Source organism: Hemiscyllium ocellatum, chromosome 43, assembly GCF_020745735.1.
Source record: "Hemiscyllium ocellatum isolate sHemOce1 chromosome 43, sHemOce1.pat.X.cur, whole genome shotgun sequence".
NCBI classification, from domain to species: Eukaryota; Metazoa; Chordata; class Chondrichthyes; order Orectolobiformes; family Hemiscylliidae; genus Hemiscyllium; species Hemiscyllium ocellatum.
The window spans coordinates 14,764,479-14,781,605 of record NC_083443.1 but is presented as its reverse complement, the minus strand read 5'-3'; the positions used below and the strand labels follow the sequence as shown (position 1 = coordinate 14,781,605).

Below are 17,127 nucleotides of genomic sequence, written 5' to 3'. Positions count from 1 at the left end.
TTAACATTCCAAAAGTTCCTCACTAGATTTCCACAGAATATCATTGGTTTAATTGATGTGGGGCTTTTGTATTATTCTTTGCGTAGTTATAACAAAATGCAGATAGATGGGGGCAGTATGATGCTATAATATACTGCTTTAAAGTTACTGAATAACTGAGGGGTTTCCGCAACATGGAGAGAGAAGAATTCTCTCTCAATGAGAGGGATCAATTGAGGCAAAGTTCAAAGCAGTCAAAGATATACAATTAACCACCATGACCCATCATAATGTCTTCTGCTTTTATGGTAGTTTAAAAGCTTTACATTGGGGTCATAATGGGAAAATGTTTATTAAGTACTACTCTATTTTGTTCATTCATTCCTTTGTCTAATTTCCCCTTAAATACTTGGTGTGTTTGATATTTTCACTGGCTTGGAGAGGTTTCTTCTGAATTCATCATTGAACTGCTTGACCTCTCAGTACACATTTTTCCACACAAGGAAGCATTCCCCCTGTATTGCCTTATCAAAACACCGAATAATTTGAAAACCTCTGAGTCACCAGTCAACATCCTTTCTACAAGAGAGGAACAACTCAGGTCGTCAATCCTTTCATTACTTGGCCATCATGTGTAGGACTATGAACTGTTTGGAATTTTTGGGACTGTCCTGTAGCTTGGCTTTTCATTTTCCCTGATGGGGTTTTCTTCCATCTCTGCAGGTTTAATGTCTGTGCACTCAGGACAGAATTAAGGGAGGGGTAGCTGGTCTTTTGAGCTGATGGGCACGGATTCTGGGTGAGTTACACAACAGTAGTCATCATCGCAAACATGAGTGAAAGACCCACTTGCCCTTTCCTCACATTGGTCCCACGGTCTTGTCAAGCTCACCCAAACCCTGCTCTGGGTGGGGTCAAATTATTGCTGATGCTGGAATTTGTACTGAAAAAAAATGCTGAAACTTACAGCAGATCAGGCAGCATCTGTAAAGAGAGAGCAAGCTAACCTTTCAAGTGCAGATGACTCCTCATCAGGGTCCTCGGAAGGTGCTATTAGCACCAGCCATCACGATCTTGCCCAGCCTCCCACACCAGCTCTCAAGTCTGCACCCCCTATCTCTGCTCTTGTCAGTAGCTGTAGTGGAAAAGTGTCCTTTTTTTATCTTTCTTGCCCAGAGATGGTCAAAATGAAGGAGAGGTTTTAAGTTTGAAACTCCTCAAAAAGTAGACAGATTAAAATTTTCCAAACCACAGCAGGAGTCCAAGAGTTGAGAGGCACCAGTTTAAAACCCAACATATAACAAGAAAGAGCAGCGGGAGGATTGGAGAGGGAACATTAACGTTGAGCAATAGTAAACAAGGCGCCCAGTCTGTGTGTGGCTAACCCACAATTCCTCGTAATTGACAGCTCTCCACGAGCACTCATCTTCCTCAATCGGCCATTAAGGGGGTTATAAATGATTGTATTTGCGGTGATGTATGTGTAAGGAAGGCCATAGACCGGTTACTTACCTGCTTTCAGGCCAATGCCGCCTCCAGCGCCAGAGGATTGGCCGCAACCTCCCCGCCAGCGCCGCCATTGCTCGGCCCTGACACCAGGACCCGCAGCGACCACCGCCCTAACCGCCGCCTGACCCGTTCACCTTTTTCACTCAAACAAAACCCGAGCGACCACACGGTACATCAATCAAGCTCATGCCACCCGTTGCGGAAAAATAAAATAAAATTGATAAATAATTCGACGAAAACAATCAGGCGGTTCTGAGACGCCAGGACAGCCTGTGAGGCCCCGCTCCATGGGCTCCGTTGACTGAGTTGCAGAACAGGATGACAGCGGCTTTGCGTGCAGCGCTGTAGAAAGAACGGAGAGGAAAATGCAAAATACCTTCGGTAAATCCGGATTCTTTTTACACGTGCGAGCTATGGCTGTTGGAATTGTCTGTACTAGGCGTTAAAAGGTTGCTGTCGGGATTGCGATGCAATTATATGGCAATGTTTGGGGGAAGAGATGCTGAGGGAGGATGAGCGGCTTAGTGCGGGCGCTTGATTGACAGGCGCCCTCCCGGCTCGCGTTCCAGTGCCTGGCTCTGGCCATTCATTAATTTGCCTAGCCACTCATTCATTCATTCATTCATTCATTTAGTCCTCCCTGGATAGTGAGGAAGCTTTGCCACAAAATGTTCTTTTTCATGGGGAGGGAAGAGAAAAGGCATCTCTTACAGTTATCACTGGGATACTGTAACTTTATATTTTGCTTCACCTCAATGATCTGAAATGCAATCTCAAAATGGATCTCATGTTATTTTCCTAATTTAAGTCAGAGACCTCTGTCTTGCAAGACCTAATTGTGCAACAGAAAATAGAAACTCTCCCAATGTCTCCTGAAGGATTACAGTTTTTTGTTGAAAATGTGATGTATTTATTTTCTGCTTCTCAACAAGTGATGGAAGCTTCTTTTTTCTTTTGCAATTTCCACATTTTGAAATTCAGTGCCATAGATGATAAATCCCCAAAGAAAGAAATTGTCAAACCTGCGAATGACACCAACTAGTCTGGCTCATCTTGTACACTTCAAAATGGAGATCTATTTGACTTGAAGATTGAAAAGTGATTTGCAACTTGGTCATTAAAACTTCATATATGTGAACAGCCAATATTGATCATAAATATTGTAATTATAATTACTGTTTGTGAGAATACCGATTTGGATTTAATTTACTGATGCATATGCTTGAATTCTATAAACTCAAGCATTAAATGATCTGTTGTGGTACTATCTAAGGCACATGCATTCCAGATACTCAGATCTCGCCTAACGAGAGCATGTCAAAAGTAAAACAATGTGCTCAAGTAGACAGACAGGAAGATACTGTAATAAAAATGCCTGGCAGCGGTGCAAAATCAGATTAAGAACTACCCACACTTGATGTCCAAGTAATCAAATAGGCTTTCTGCTGCAGCAACAGGCTTCTGACAACGTGCTGCAAGCACCAGTAATGCACTTTGGTGGCTTTGCCCACTGCTAGTTTTGTGCCTTTGTCATTCCTGAAAAGTTTACCTAATCTGGCCTTTTCCCCAATGATTCGGTGGTGTCTGTGGGAATGGACCACATTAAGCTCTGGGGCCAAGGAGAGGTTAATTATTGAAACTTTATTGAGATTGGCAGCTGCCTGATCAGCCTCTGTTATCTTGACAACTTGGTGAGATTTTCCTCAAGGTCAGGAAAAAAAGTTGTCAGCAAATAGCTGGCTTTCTTTCACTCAATTTACTTCGAAAGATTATATTTTATTCTGATTTTTCACTGTCTTATCCTGAAATGTGCATTAAAAACAACTTTGCATTTCTTCTAATAGATAATTATTTGAATTCTGAGCTTTAGTACTCTGTGAACATATTGTTCTTGTGATTTATGTAATTTCTGACAAGTGTTTAAGGAGAAAGGATTTGTTTCCTCCAATGGGTTTACAGTGAAACCTTAACTATGCTCCATTACAGAAGATGGAAATTGGCAGATAATCACAGTTCATTGAATGAGGACAGAAATAAAATACCGTGAATGCTGGAAATACGAAGTAAGGATGTAGGTTTGCTCGCTGAGCTGAAAGGTTCATTTCCAGACGTTTCATTACCTTACTAGGTAACATCTTCAGTGGACTTTATGCAAAGCAATGCTGAAACTTCCTGCTTTCTATTTATATGTTTGGGTTGGTGATGTTATTTCCTGTGGTGAAGTCACTTCCTGTTCCTTTTCTCAAGGGGTGGTAGATGGGGTCTAACTCAATGTGTTTGTTGATAGAGTTCTGATTGGAATGCCATGCTTCTAGGAATTCTCGTGCATGTCTTTGTTTGGGTTGTCCTAGGATGGATGTATTGTCCCAGTCGAAGTGGTGTCATTCCTCATCTGTATGTGAGGATATTAGTGAAAGAGGGTCATGAAATAAGAACAACCCAAGCCTAAACAAAAATAAGCACCTGTGGATGGCAGAAACTTTAAGAGCAAAGACTGTTCATCAGAATTATTGGCCTGAAACATTAGCCCTTTCTCTCTGTGGATACAGCCTGACCAACTGAGGCTTTTAGACAATAGACAATAGGTGCAGGAGTAGGCCATTCTGCCCTTTGAGCCTGAACCACCATTCAATATGATCATGGTTGATCATCCTTAGTCAGTATCCTGTTCCTGCCTTATCCCCATAACCCTTGATTCCACTATCCTTGAGAGCTCTATCCAACTCTTTCTTAAATGAATCCAGAGACTGGGCCTCCACTGCCCTTTGGACAGAGCATTCCACATAGCCACCACTCTCTGGGTGAAGAAGTTTCTCCTCATCTCTGTCCTAAATGGTCTATCCCGTATTTTTAAGCTGTGTCCTCTGGTTCGGCGCTCACCCATCAGCGGAAACACGTTTCCTGCCGCCAGAGTGTCCAATCCTTTAATAATCTTATACGTCTCAATCAGATCCCCTCTCAGTCTTCTAAACTCAAGGGTATACAAGCCCAGTCACTCCAGCGTAAGGTAATCCTGCTCTTCCAGGAATTGACCTCGTGAACCGCAATAGCCAGAATGTCTTTCCTCAAATTTGGAGACCAGAACTGCACACAATACTCCAGGGTGGTCTCACCAGGGCCCTGTACAGCTGCAAAAGAACCTCTTTGCTTCTATACTCAATCCCTCTTGTTATGAAGGCCAGGTAGCCGCCTTCACTAGCTGCTGTACCTGCTTGCTTACCTTCATTGACTGGTGTACAAGAATACCCAGATCTCTTTGTACTGCTGCTTTACCTAAATTGATTCCATTTAGGTAGTAATCTGCCTTCCTGTTCTTGCCACCAAAGTGGATAACCATACACTTATCCACATTAAACTGCATCTGCCATGCATCTGACCACTCATCTAACCTGTCCAGGTCACCCTGTAATCTCCTAACATCCTCCTCACATTTCACCCTGCCACCCAGCTTAGTATCATCAGCAAATTTGCTAATGTTATTACTAATACCATCTTCTATATCATTAATATATATTGTTAAAAGCTACGGTCCCAGCACTGATCCCTGCAGTACCCCACTGGTCACTGCCTGCCATTCCAAAAGGGAACCGTTTATCACTCATGATGGAGACCTCAAGGGTATGGTTGGACAAAGAGGTCAGATTCTAAACTGGAGAGCTTCAAGCTCAATGTTCAGCCGGTTCAGCTTCCAAATATGTTGAAAATCCAATAGTATGTTGTAACAGTAACATAAATCTTGCTTGTAAGATTTGTCACAGCTTGGGTTTTTGATGAGTTGTTGCATGCAAATAGGAGCCCCTCTGTTCACGTAAGTGGGTGAGGACGTGGGTCCTGGCCTCTTTTATTGAATGGCCTCAGTTAGGGAATTATGGGTCGGTGACTTGGACAACACAAATCTTCCACAGAGTTGAAAATCACTCCTGTAATTCAACTCAACAACTTAAAATCAAGGAGCTCAGAATACAGTGCAAATCTCTCATGGGTTTAAAGAAAATAGCCAATCCTTGATGGGACACCCTTACTGGATGGCTTGCCGCTCCTTTTCCAGACTTTACAAATTTGTGAGGAGAAAGTGAGGACTGCAGATGCTGGAGATCAGAGCTGAAAATGTGTTGCTGGAAAAGCGCAGCAGGTCAGGCAGCATCCAAGGAACAGGAGATTCGACGTTTCGGGCATAAGCCCTTCTTCAGGAATCCTGAAGAAGGGCTTATGCCCGAAACGTCATATCTCCTGTTCCTTGGATGCTGCCTGACCTGCTGTGCTTTTCCAGCAACACATTTTCAGCTTTACAAATTTGTGTCCAGTTTTGGCTGTTGTAGCAAGCTTTAAATATAGTTTAATCCAGATGCATTTAAAGTTTTCCTGGTTCTGCTGTTGCTTACAGAACCCACATGCTGTTGGAGGCTACTGTTTGTCTGAACCCATGCTAATCCTCATCTTGTGACTGGAGCATAATCCAATCAAATATTTCAGAATGGATTGGCTAATGATGCCAACCATTCTCCAGTTGTGCAGGATTGATGAGCCGTAGAGAGCTCGGTTTGCAAGGACAGTGACTCCCTGTGGGTCAGACAAGATGTGAACTTAACTCCCTGGCGACTTCATTTATAATGTTTTTAATTGTAGCAAAATGTCCCCGGCACTTTCCCAAAGTGTAATCGAACAAAGCTCAACACTTCGTTCTTCTGTGCTTGAGGCAGAGGTTGAACAATGGAGTATTGTTATTCCAGCAGTGAGCAAGACCTCAAAACCTGTGAGTAATCTTTGTGAATATACTGGTAAAGAACAGTGAGCTGAAAATAAATAGTTGCAAAGCTCTTGTATTTATTATGTATATCATTCTTTCTTCTTAGGCACTATGAAAGGACAAAAGCAATTTTCTGTGATGTTTTGTAGAGAGAGGGCATTTGTGATGTGGCAATTAACCTTCATGTGGGGAGAGAGCATTGTAATAATCAATGGGTGATAACGTTAGCAATGGATTTTCAACAGTGTCGAGCTTTATCTTTGAATTGCAGCTATCGGGCTGAAAACAGCACTGTAACTACCTATATGGTTCCTTAACCCTTCTGTGGATCAGTAGTTCTGCTGAAGAGTGTTCTTTGATCTTATGGTTACTTCATTGATGTGTGAACTGGAACTATCAATACTGTTTGAGCATTTGATTCACCTCAGGTAGTTTTAGAGAAACTCTGATGGATTCCTTAGTCCTTGTTAAAGCCTGATTTGATGCCATACTAAGATTACAGTCCCTCAAGGGTGAGTCACATCTGAGTTCAACCTGCTCCCTTCTAGAAACAGTTTTTAACACCATAATCTTCAATATAAACTTCAGCTAGACCCCATGACAGCACTGCTCTCCATTTTACAAAAGGGAATGATTTGGATGCCATGAGGAAGGGTTTAATGAGAAATGAGAAGCTAAGTTTGATTGGAAAAGATTCACCAGACTTGGAGTTCCCTGCTTGGGACAAGGGGAGATCTTTATCTTACCTGATTGAGGTAGATATTAGATTAGATTACCGATGATGAAGGGCTTTTGCCCGAAACGTCGATTTCGCTGCTCCTTAGATGCTGTCTGAACTGCTGTGCTCTTCCAGCGCCACTAATCCAGAATCCATTTGATTAGATTACCTCCAGTTTGGAAACAGGCCATTTTGCCCAACAAGTCCACACTGACCTTTCGAAAGTCACCCACACAGATCCATTCGCCTGCTCTATATTTATCCCTGACTAATGCACATAACACTATGGGACAATTTAGCATGACCAATTCACCTAACCTGCACATCTTCGGAATGTGGGAGGAAACTTACGCAGACACAGGGAGAATGTGCAAACTCCACAGACAGTCACCTGAGGGTGGAATCGAACCCAGGTCCCTGGTGCTGTTAGCAGTGCTAACCACTGAGCCGCCATGCCACCCCTAAATTTTGAGGATTATGGAGTGTAGGTTCCCAACAAAATCACAAAAGTGTTATGGCCTAAAAAGATTTGGCTCATTGTATCTGCACCACGAGATAGGATCCTGCCATTGAAAATAGTTGCTGTGATTCAGCTGCACACACACAGTAGCTTCCTTGACTGAACTCATGATGTCATGCTCTTAGTGTAAAAGCTCTTGATGGTGATTTCAAACCATCTGAAGTAGTAATCTCTGTAATAATTGCCAGCTCATTCAAATCGAACCTACAATGATGTTGTAGTGCGCACTGTGATTAAAGTGTCTTTTGTGTATTCACTGACAGTAAAATATATTGTGACTTCCGGTTCAGATTAATCTTCAGTTTACCATAAAACCTTCTCTAAAGTTAAGCCAATATTTTGACTTGGGTTCAACATCACTTCTGAGGTCAGACATTATGTAAATAATAATGATCAGCTCCAGATCTTTACTCAGAACAGTGTGTATTTTTATTTTAATTGGCTAGTCATGTAGAAACTGTTAGGCCTCATCCCATTGTGGTTCACAATGGATTCCTCTGTCTTTTTTTAAATGTGGTACATATAAGATTTACATAGTCTTTTAAAAGAATGTAGGTCTTCAAACTTCAGGACTGTGTGAGCATCGCTTTGGTGACCATCCCTAACTACTCTTGAACTGATCGGCTTATGCCCATTTCAGAGGCAACAGAGTCAGCAACATTGCTGTGGGTTGCCCATCCAAGGTAAAGATGGCAAATGTTCCTCTTTGAAGGACATTAGTGAACCAATAAGGTTTTTTTACCGCAATTGATGACAGTTGGCATTGTTGCCATTACTGAGATTAGCTTGTACAGTCCAGATTTATTAAGTGAGCTTTCCTTGCACTAGTGGATGTTGAGAGATTTGAACCCAGATCCCAGAGCATTAGCCTGGACCTGACTAGTCCAAATGACTAGTGACATTATCATTACTTCTGAACCTATAACTTCTATCAGCTCAAAGGAGAGGAGCAGCAAATTGAAGGGAATCCTACACATTCTCCTTTTTGGAACTAAATCACTGTTGCTTCATTGTCTTTGGTGCGAAGTTCTGGAACTCCCTTCTGAACAATATGTCTGTTGCACCTACACCGTATGGAGTGAAGTGCTTCAAGAAGGTCGCTCACCACCACCTTCTCAAGGGCATTTGGAGATGTGCAATCCATGCCTCATCAAAGAGTACTTTTATTTCAAAATGTCATTGTCTTCCCTGAAATATGATCGAAAGATGGTTGCCAGTGAAAATTGAGAAGTAGGCATCCCACACTGTTCCTTACATTGTGTGTGTGTGTGTGTGTGTGTGTGTGTGTGTGTGTGTGTGTGTGTGTGTGTGTGTGTGTGTGTGTGTGTGTGTGTGTGTCTAATGTTTTTCCATTGTCTGATAGTGAATTCCACATACCACAGTTTGTGAATACGTTCCAATATCTATGGTCACGACCTAATGTCATTAGAACTTTAACCGAGAATAAACACTAAAGAGGCTGGGAAATTTTATCTTTCTAAAGTTGGCTGGAGAGAGCATAATTAATTAGATGTTAACGCTGAGATTGATTCCAAGCTTCGCATGGATGTTTGAGTGCAATTAGATAGCATTTGTCTAAAAGGCACTGTGGAAGAAACCATTGTGCAGTTATGGAGCTGAAATTAAACTAAATGATAATTCGACCCATGATTGAAGTGAGAGGAAATTTGTTTAATATGGCCTTATTGATGCAAATACTGGTTTCTTTAATAATGGGAGGACAAAGGGAGTTAGATATCTTCACCCAACTCTAGTCTGGATGAGGCCTATGTCAATTCTTCCTTCTTTCGATAGTCACCTTGGAGATTAGAGTAAAAAGTGAGGTCTGCAGATGCTGGAGATCAGAGCTGAAAATGTGTTGCTGGTTAAAGCACAGCAGGTTAGGCAGCATCCAAGGAACAGGAAATTTCCTGTTCCTTGGATGCTGCCTAACCTGCTGTGCTTTAACCAGCAACACATTTTCAACCTTGGAGATTAGCCCTTGTTCAGAATATTATAATGGTTTCTCGTTATGGCCAGTTCTTCCTGATGAAAATGACCTCCCTATTTTTTCCTGCTCAGATTTAGGCTACCAGAACAAGATGACTCATAACATCCTGAAGAGTTTACACCGTGTTGAACTTGGTGGATACAACTACTGGCCACTCTTCTCCCAAATTGGAATTCGCCTTTATAGCTATGAAGAAATTCCGACCTTTTTAAAGGGCAATCCTTATATCACTGATGGATATAGGGCCTACTTACCGTCAAGCTTATGTATCAGAAGGTATGTTTGGATAGTCACAAATGACAAATATCTAGGAAATAACCAGTTTAATTTGAAGGATTCAAGTGACAGGAAATTTATCTTATATGGCCTTACTGATGTAAATACTGGTTTCTTTAATAATGGGAGGGCAAGGGAGTTAGATATCCTCACCCACACCTGAAGGTAAATACCAGAGGTCTGCTTCCACAGAGAGAGGTGACTGGTGGTTGTTTAACCTGAAGGTCATCAAGCCTCAGATGAAGAGAGAGATTGAGAAGTTGAATTCTTCGTGGTAACCATGGGAATTGAACTCACACTGTTGGCCTCACTCTCACAAACCAGCTGTTCAGCAACTGAGCTAAACTGACTTCACCCTGTACCTGCAATACCCTGAAACAACAAAACCAAGCTGCTGTTGTCTGTCTTCCTCCTGGTGCCTCTCTGAATGATCACTATAGTCTGTTGTGCTCCACACCTTTCAACTTCTGAACCATAATCATCTTTTTGAATTCTCTTCCCTGAAGGTAGGAGTAGGGCCAACCTATAACAACGTGTCCTCTGTCATGGATGGGGTGTGGAAATGAGCCCTGAATCCAGCCCAGCCAGAATGGGAATCAGAACTTATGCTGTTAGCATCAATCCAATCCAGTTCAGCCAACTGGGCCAATTTGTCTCTCCGCACCTCTACTCCAACCTATAAACGTACATGTTGTCATCCCAAGATATGGTCAGTGATAGTACAGGTTTCTTGTACTATGGCTGACCAGACAGCCCTCTTGTTGTTACCACTTGCCATTTGTATGGGGGTGGGATTTACAAAGCTGAGACTCCCCCTGTTTGGCCATGTTTTGAACACACCCACCTTCCTGGAACTGCAACTCGACCATAGAACTTCTGCCTCTGAGGCAAGGGCACCACCCACTGCACCTTTGACCCATTGATAACAAGCCTATTTGACCATGCCATTTTGGATGAGACACTGAAACTAGAGTCATGCAGCACGGAAACAGAACCTTCGATGCAACTCTCGTCCATTCCGACCAAGTTTCCCAAACTCAGCTAGTCCCCTTTGCCTGTGTTTGGCCCATACCTGTCTGAACCTTTCCTATTCATGTACTATCCAAATGTCTGTTAAACATTGTAACTGTATCTGCATCAATCATTGCCTCTGGCAGTTCACTCCACATATGAACCACACTCAGTGTTGAAAGTTGCCTCTCAAGTTCCTTTTAAATCTTTCTCCTCTCATCATAAAAATCTACCCTCTAGTTTTGAACTCCTCTATGCTGGGGAAAACACCTTTACTATGCCCCTCATGATTTTATAAACCTCTATAAGGTCACCCCTCGAACTCCTACGCTCCAATGGAAAACTGTGCCAGCCTCTCCTTATAACTCAAACTCTCTAGTCCTGGTGAAGTTCTTGTAAATCGTTTCTGCACCCTCTCCAAGGTAGTAATCAGCAGGAGATTTCCTGGTTAGTGTTTGACCTCATGCCATGAGATGTTATGGATTTAGATGAGAGAACCCACATGTCATAACTTTGCAGATGACACAAAGTTGGGTGGGAAGCAATGTTCTGAGGAGATTGCAAAGAAAATTTAGAGTAATTTGGACAACATAGGTAAGTGGGCAAATACATGATAAATGCAGTATGATGTGGATGAATGTGAAATTATCCACTTTGATAGCAAATCTGGAAGGCAGACTATTATCTGAACGGTAATAGATTGGGAAAGAGGGAGTTGTGGGTAAAAAAATGAGGTCTGCAGATGCTGGAGATCACAGTTGAAAATGTGTTGCTGGTTAAAGCACAGCAGGCCAGGCAGCATCCAAGGAACAGGAACCTCGACGTTTCGGGCTTGGATGCTGCCTGGCCTGCTGTGCTTTAAAGATGGAGTTGTGAATGGCTTAGGTGTCCTTGTAATGAAAGTAAGCACACAGATGGAGCAGATGGTGAAGAAGGTAATTGGAAAGTTAGCATGAGGATTTCAGTATAGGAGCAGGGATGCATTGCTGCAACCGTACATGGCATTAGTAAGACTACACTGGGAGCATTGTGTGCAGTTTTGGTCTCCTTTACTGAGGAAGGATGTTTCGGCTATTGAGAGAGTGCAAAAAATGGTTACCAGATTGATTCCTAGGATGATGGGACGGATATGTGGGGACAGGCTGAATCAATTAGGACTGTATTCACAGGAGTCCAGAAGAATAGGAGGAGGGATCTCACAGAAACCTATACAATTCTAACAGGATCAGACAGGCTAAACACAGGAAGGATGTTCAGGAAGTTCAGAACCAGGGTCACAGTTTAAGGATATGGGATAAAGTGGAAATGTTTCACCCAGAAAATGGGTGAGCCTGTGGAATTCTCTGCCATAGGAAACAGTTGAGGTCAAAACATTGATAACTTTTAAGAAAGATATTAATATGGTTCTTAGGACTAATCAAGTATGAGGATGTGCAGAGAAAACGGGAGCAGGCACTGAGTTGGATGAACAGCTGTGAACACGTTGAATGGTGGAGCAGACCCGAAGGGCCGAATGGCCTACTCCTGCTATTTCCTATGTTTCTATGATTTTATGACCTGATTTCTGGTTCTACCTCAGCATCTGAGGAATTTAACTATTTAAATATTAGATCTGGAATAAAAGGGTCACGTTATTATTGGTGAGATTCCCACATTTGTTTTCAAAGCAATTTGTGTTTAGGAAATTGAGACCCATTCTGGTCTCTTGGACTGCAGACTCACAATGAGTGAGGTTGACTCTTAACCATCCTCTGAAATGGCCTAGAGAGCTACTCGGGGAACTTGCTTCAGAAGGGAACACCTTCTGAAGGATGTCGGGATGGGCAATAAATGTGGCCTTTCCAGCAATGCCCATAAATATTGTTGTCTAATGGAGCAATGATCTGCTTCTCCTTCTCTGTCCAGTGTCATGGTATCTTTTACCTGTCTGATTTATAAGTCTAAATTTAACAACTTGTCGAACTGTCTGACAAACTACCTACACTCTGCTGTGCATAAGTTTACCGTCCAAGACTTACAGTAACAGACTCAACCTCTCAACTGCTTGGATTTGAACTCTGATATAAAATCTGCCTCCATCCTCTGACCCCCAAACCTAAACCTGTTTTTTTTTAACTTTCTGGTCCAATACTTTAACATTTTGAAGCTTTTCCCTCCTACTCTAATCTATGTCATGCAACATACCTATAATGTCACATATCACACACAATTAGACTCATAGAATCCCTACAATGTGGAAAGAGGCCATTCAGCCAATCGAGTCTGCACTGACCCTCTGAAGAGCACTCTGTTCAAACTCAGCTCCCCTACTGCATCACTTTACATGACTAATCCACCTACCCTGCACTGTGGAAGGACCCGGGTTCGAGTCCAACCTGTGTGTGTGGAGTTTGTACATTCTCCCCGTGTCTGCGTGGGTTTCCTCCGGGTGCTCCAGTTTCCTCCCACGGTCCAAAGATGTGCATGTCAGGTGGGTTGGCCATGCTATATTGCCCCTAGTGTCCAGGGATGTGTAGGTTGAGTGGCTTGGCCATGGGAAATGCAGGGTTACTAGATGGGGCAGGTCTGCATGGGATGCTGTTCAGAGGGTCAGTGTGGACTTTTCAGGCTGAATGGCCCACTTCCACACTGTAGGGATTCTGTGATTCTATATAAAAGGCCAACAGTCTTTCTGCCTGCTTTATTACCCACTGAACCTGTAGTTAGTTATTTTAATTAACCTGTTCATACATGGTGTGACACATGTTTGGGGCAGGTGGGACCTGAACCTGGATCTTCTGGCTGAGAGGTAAGGACACTACCACTGTGCTACAAGACCTCAAGCTCCGGTGAATATGGATGCTGGCGTTTTCTGATTCATACACAAGGACCAGCAAGACCCTTTGTGCTGCTGAATTCTGCCGTCTTTCTCCATTTAAATAATACTCAGCTCCTCTGTTCTTCCCTCCACAGTGCATAACTTCGTATTTTCCCACATTCCAATCCCACTGCCAAGAATTCGCCCACTTGTAAAACCTGTCTATATCCCAACACAGATTCTGTCAGCCTCACCATTTTGCTTTCCCACCTCAGCCTGGTGATGTTATATTCACTTGCATCTTCCAAGTCATTAATATATGCTGTAATTAATTAGCATTGACGTTTGTGATATCATACTGATGCTGATTGATTGCATCCCTGAAATTTATCCCACCTCTGTCTCCCATTAGTTAGGCAATTCTCTATTCATGTGAATACACGCCCCAACACCAGGGGCTCTTATCAAGTAGTTTCCTGAGTGGTACCTTTTTAAATGCCTTCTTGAAATCCTAATATATTGCATCTACTGGTTCTCCTTTATCTATCCTGCTTATCAAAGAATTCTAATAAAGTTGTCAGACATGATTTCTCCTTCACAAAGTCACACTGACTCACATTGATAAATATATTTCTGTTCTTTTAAAGTAATACATCCTTTATCGTAGATGCTAAAATTTTCCAATGACAGATGTTATTACCAGTTGACCTAAGTAACCATTTTTTTAACCCTCTTTTTAAATAATGATGCTATATTGGCAATCTTCTATTCTAGAATCTAAGGATTCTTGGATGGTTATACCAGTAATTCACTATCTCTCTATCAACTGCCTTTTAGTATTCTACAATGCAACACATCAAACCCTGGGAAATCATTGGCCTTTGGCTCCATCTGTTTCCCTTTATATATGTTCTCTTGCGGTAGCTACTGTATTTATTCCCTCCCCATCTTGTGTGTCTTCATTTAATAGTTTTGGAATAGCATTAGTGTCATCTATCTGAAAGCTGATACAAAGTAATTATTTAATCCCTTTTACTCCGAGATTATTGATTAAATCTGCCCCATTCCTCATTACCAGATCCAAAATAGCCTGATCTCTGGTTGGAACCTTAACATATTATTCTTGGAAACCAATCTGAGTCCATTCTGTGTATTCTTTCTCACAGCTACCTCTGCCAATTTGATTTTCTCAATCCACATGAAGATTCAAGTCACCTAGAATTAATACGGAACAATTTTGATTATCTGAAATCAAACATCCAAAAAGATCTCAAGGTCCTGTAAATTGTCATGAAGTCTATATAAAAACACACCCTGTGAGAGAGACGCTTATCTATCATCGCACACAGGATACCCACAAGATGACAAATAATTCTTCTGTATCATGCATTAACAACACACAAAAAAATGAAGTGCAACCTGAATTGCCAGTTCTTCTCGAATCCTAAGTACCCAATCTACAATGCCACACAGACTAATGTTGGATTTTTTTTCCCCCTGGTTGCTGTCCTCTCCCTCTCCAGGATACTTTCACCAGGAAAGTGGAGCCAGTGCTGAAATTCGTTGCAACTGAACAGGAGTTGCTTTATCCTCACTAGTGGAACCCACTCACTTTGTTCTCTCCACACACACCCCCCTACACACACACAACCCTACACACACACCCTTACACACACAACCCTACACACACACACACACACACACACACACACACACACACCCTTACACACGCACACACAACCCTACACACACCCTTACACACACAAACCTACACACGCACACACACACCCCTACACACACACACACACACACCTCTACACACACAGACATACACACACACACCCTTTATTTTGCTCTTGTCTCAATCCAAAATATTGAGGGGGTGAAAGACATCTGCCATCAGTCGCTCAGGAGTTGACATGAACACAGGATGCTCCTGAGTGGACAGAAAGTTCAGTTTGAATGTTCAGTATGGCTTCCTTGTTGACAATCAGATCAATTTTCCGAACAATCAGTTATCCGAACAAAGTACTCCCCGCCCGTCTTGTTTAGATAATCGAGGTTGCTCTGTGTACTGTTTTTTTTTAAGTGCCATCATTTGCCTTCTGACTTATTCTCTGCCCTACAGTATCGCTGCTGTTAGAGGAGGGTCTATAAACTACGCCTACTAGTGTCTTCTTCCTCTTTGTTACCTTGGCCCACGTGGATTCTACGTTTCCTGATCCAAAATCATTTTTTTCCTGTCATACTTATTCCATCCTTACTAACAAAGCTCCCAGCCTGCGCTATTAAAAAATTGCATAACCCTGAATTATTAGTTCCTGGTTTTGATCTCCTTATAACATTGCCTCTATAATGGCTGTTTGATTATACCCATTATCCTCTATTTATGCTGCTTAATTATTTATTTTTTCCAAACACCATGTTAACAGCCATTAATTTTGATCTGTTTAACCACCATATTTTCCTTTGACCCTATTTGTTGCTTTCTTTTATATTTGTGCACTCTGGGTATAATGGCCAAACAGTTATCCTGCCAATGGTGCTAGATTGTTTTTAATTTGCAAACTTCAACTTCCCCTAACCCATCATTAGTTTAAAGACCCCTTAAAGAATAATTGTTTAAAAAGAACGATATTGTGATTTTTCCTGCAGTGTGGGGAACGCTTGTAAATGATCTGAATAGAAGCAGAAAGTTGCTGAAATCTCCATCCATGCATCTAATTGTTCCAACATGTTCCTGTCTGGCCTCTTATATTCTACAATCCATCAACTAAGGGTAATCCAAAACTCAGCTGACAGAGTCTTACCTGGGTCTCTGTGCTTGCTAATTGACATTGTGTTGCTGAACATCAGAAACAAAACCAGAAATTGTTGTAAAAGTTGTTTTAAACAAAAATGAAAAAACTAAATGTTGGAAATTAGAAACAAAAACAGAAATTGCTGGATAAGCTCAGCAGGTCTGGAAGCATCAGTGGAGAGAAATCAGAGATAAGGTCCTCAGAACTGAAAAGTCTTTAAAATCAGCCTGGTTGTCAGATCACTGAAAAGCTTCACCATTCCCCATTTCTGAAATCTCTGCCAGTCCGATAACCAGACTTCTCCAGATTTGAGCTCCCTGACCAGGTGGTAGCTGTGGTGGTTTGTTTTCCCAAATGGCATTCATCTGAGAATGCAGGTGATTTGTACACAAAATATCCTTCTTGTCGATACCATGTGTCTGTCTAATCTCAGCCTTATTGTGTGCAAAATGTAACAAGCGCACACACTTCACTCACGCTGTTCTCCTTGCAATCTGTTTAAAACAGCCTCTTTGTATTGTCCAATGAGAGTGTGAACATATGGAGCCATTTGCTGGGGTTTTTCCTCTTCTTCGTCATTGTCCTACACGATACTTGCTTCCTCCTCCCGTCGTCGAACAGCACCAGGGATGACTACGTGGTTTTCATTATTTTTGGCTTTTGTTTTCAGGTGAGCATATCCTTTAACAGGCAAAATCACGGGATGGAGGTGCAGGTTGGGCTCCTTTTTATTTCTTTATTTTTCCACTGAAGAATTTGTTGTTAAGAATCTGTTCCTT

General features: G+C 42.1%; 2 protein-coding genes across 8 annotated transcripts in view; one reads left to right on the top strand and one right to left on the bottom strand.

Moving 5' to 3' along the window:
• The window catches only part of LOC132834918 (NFU1 iron-sulfur cluster scaffold homolog, mitochondrial-like), a 37,669-nt gene extending 36,098 nt beyond the window's left edge, over window positions 1-1,571 (bottom strand). Inside the window, exon 1 of the mRNA XM_060854057.1 lies at window positions 1,492-1,571. Within this exon, the coding sequence (XP_060710040.1) occupies window positions 1,492-1,559 (68 nt within the window). The 5' untranslated portion in view covers window positions 1,560-1,571. The remainder of the gene's footprint in view (window positions 1-1,491) is intronic.
• The window catches only part of LOC132834917 (progestin and adipoQ receptor family member 3-like), a 42,786-nt gene that overhangs the window by 7,109 nt on the left and 18,550 nt on the right, over window positions 1-17,127 (top strand). For 5 of the 7 annotated variants that reach the window (XM_060854051.1, XM_060854055.1, XM_060854054.1 and 2 more), the window contains exons 1-4: window positions 1,803-1,869; window positions 6,115-6,241; window positions 9,535-9,739; window positions 16,856-17,018. In XM_060854051.1, coding sequence (XP_060710034.1) covers window positions 6,199-6,241; window positions 9,535-9,739; window positions 16,856-17,018 — 411 coding nt within the window. In that variant the 5' untranslated portion in view covers window positions 1,803-1,869; window positions 6,115-6,198. Of the gene's footprint in view, window positions 1-1,778; window positions 1,870-6,114; window positions 6,242-9,534; window positions 9,740-16,855; window positions 17,019-17,127 lie in introns of those variants that run through there. The other 2 variants (XM_060854050.1, XM_060854052.1) reach the window with 2 other exon arrangements.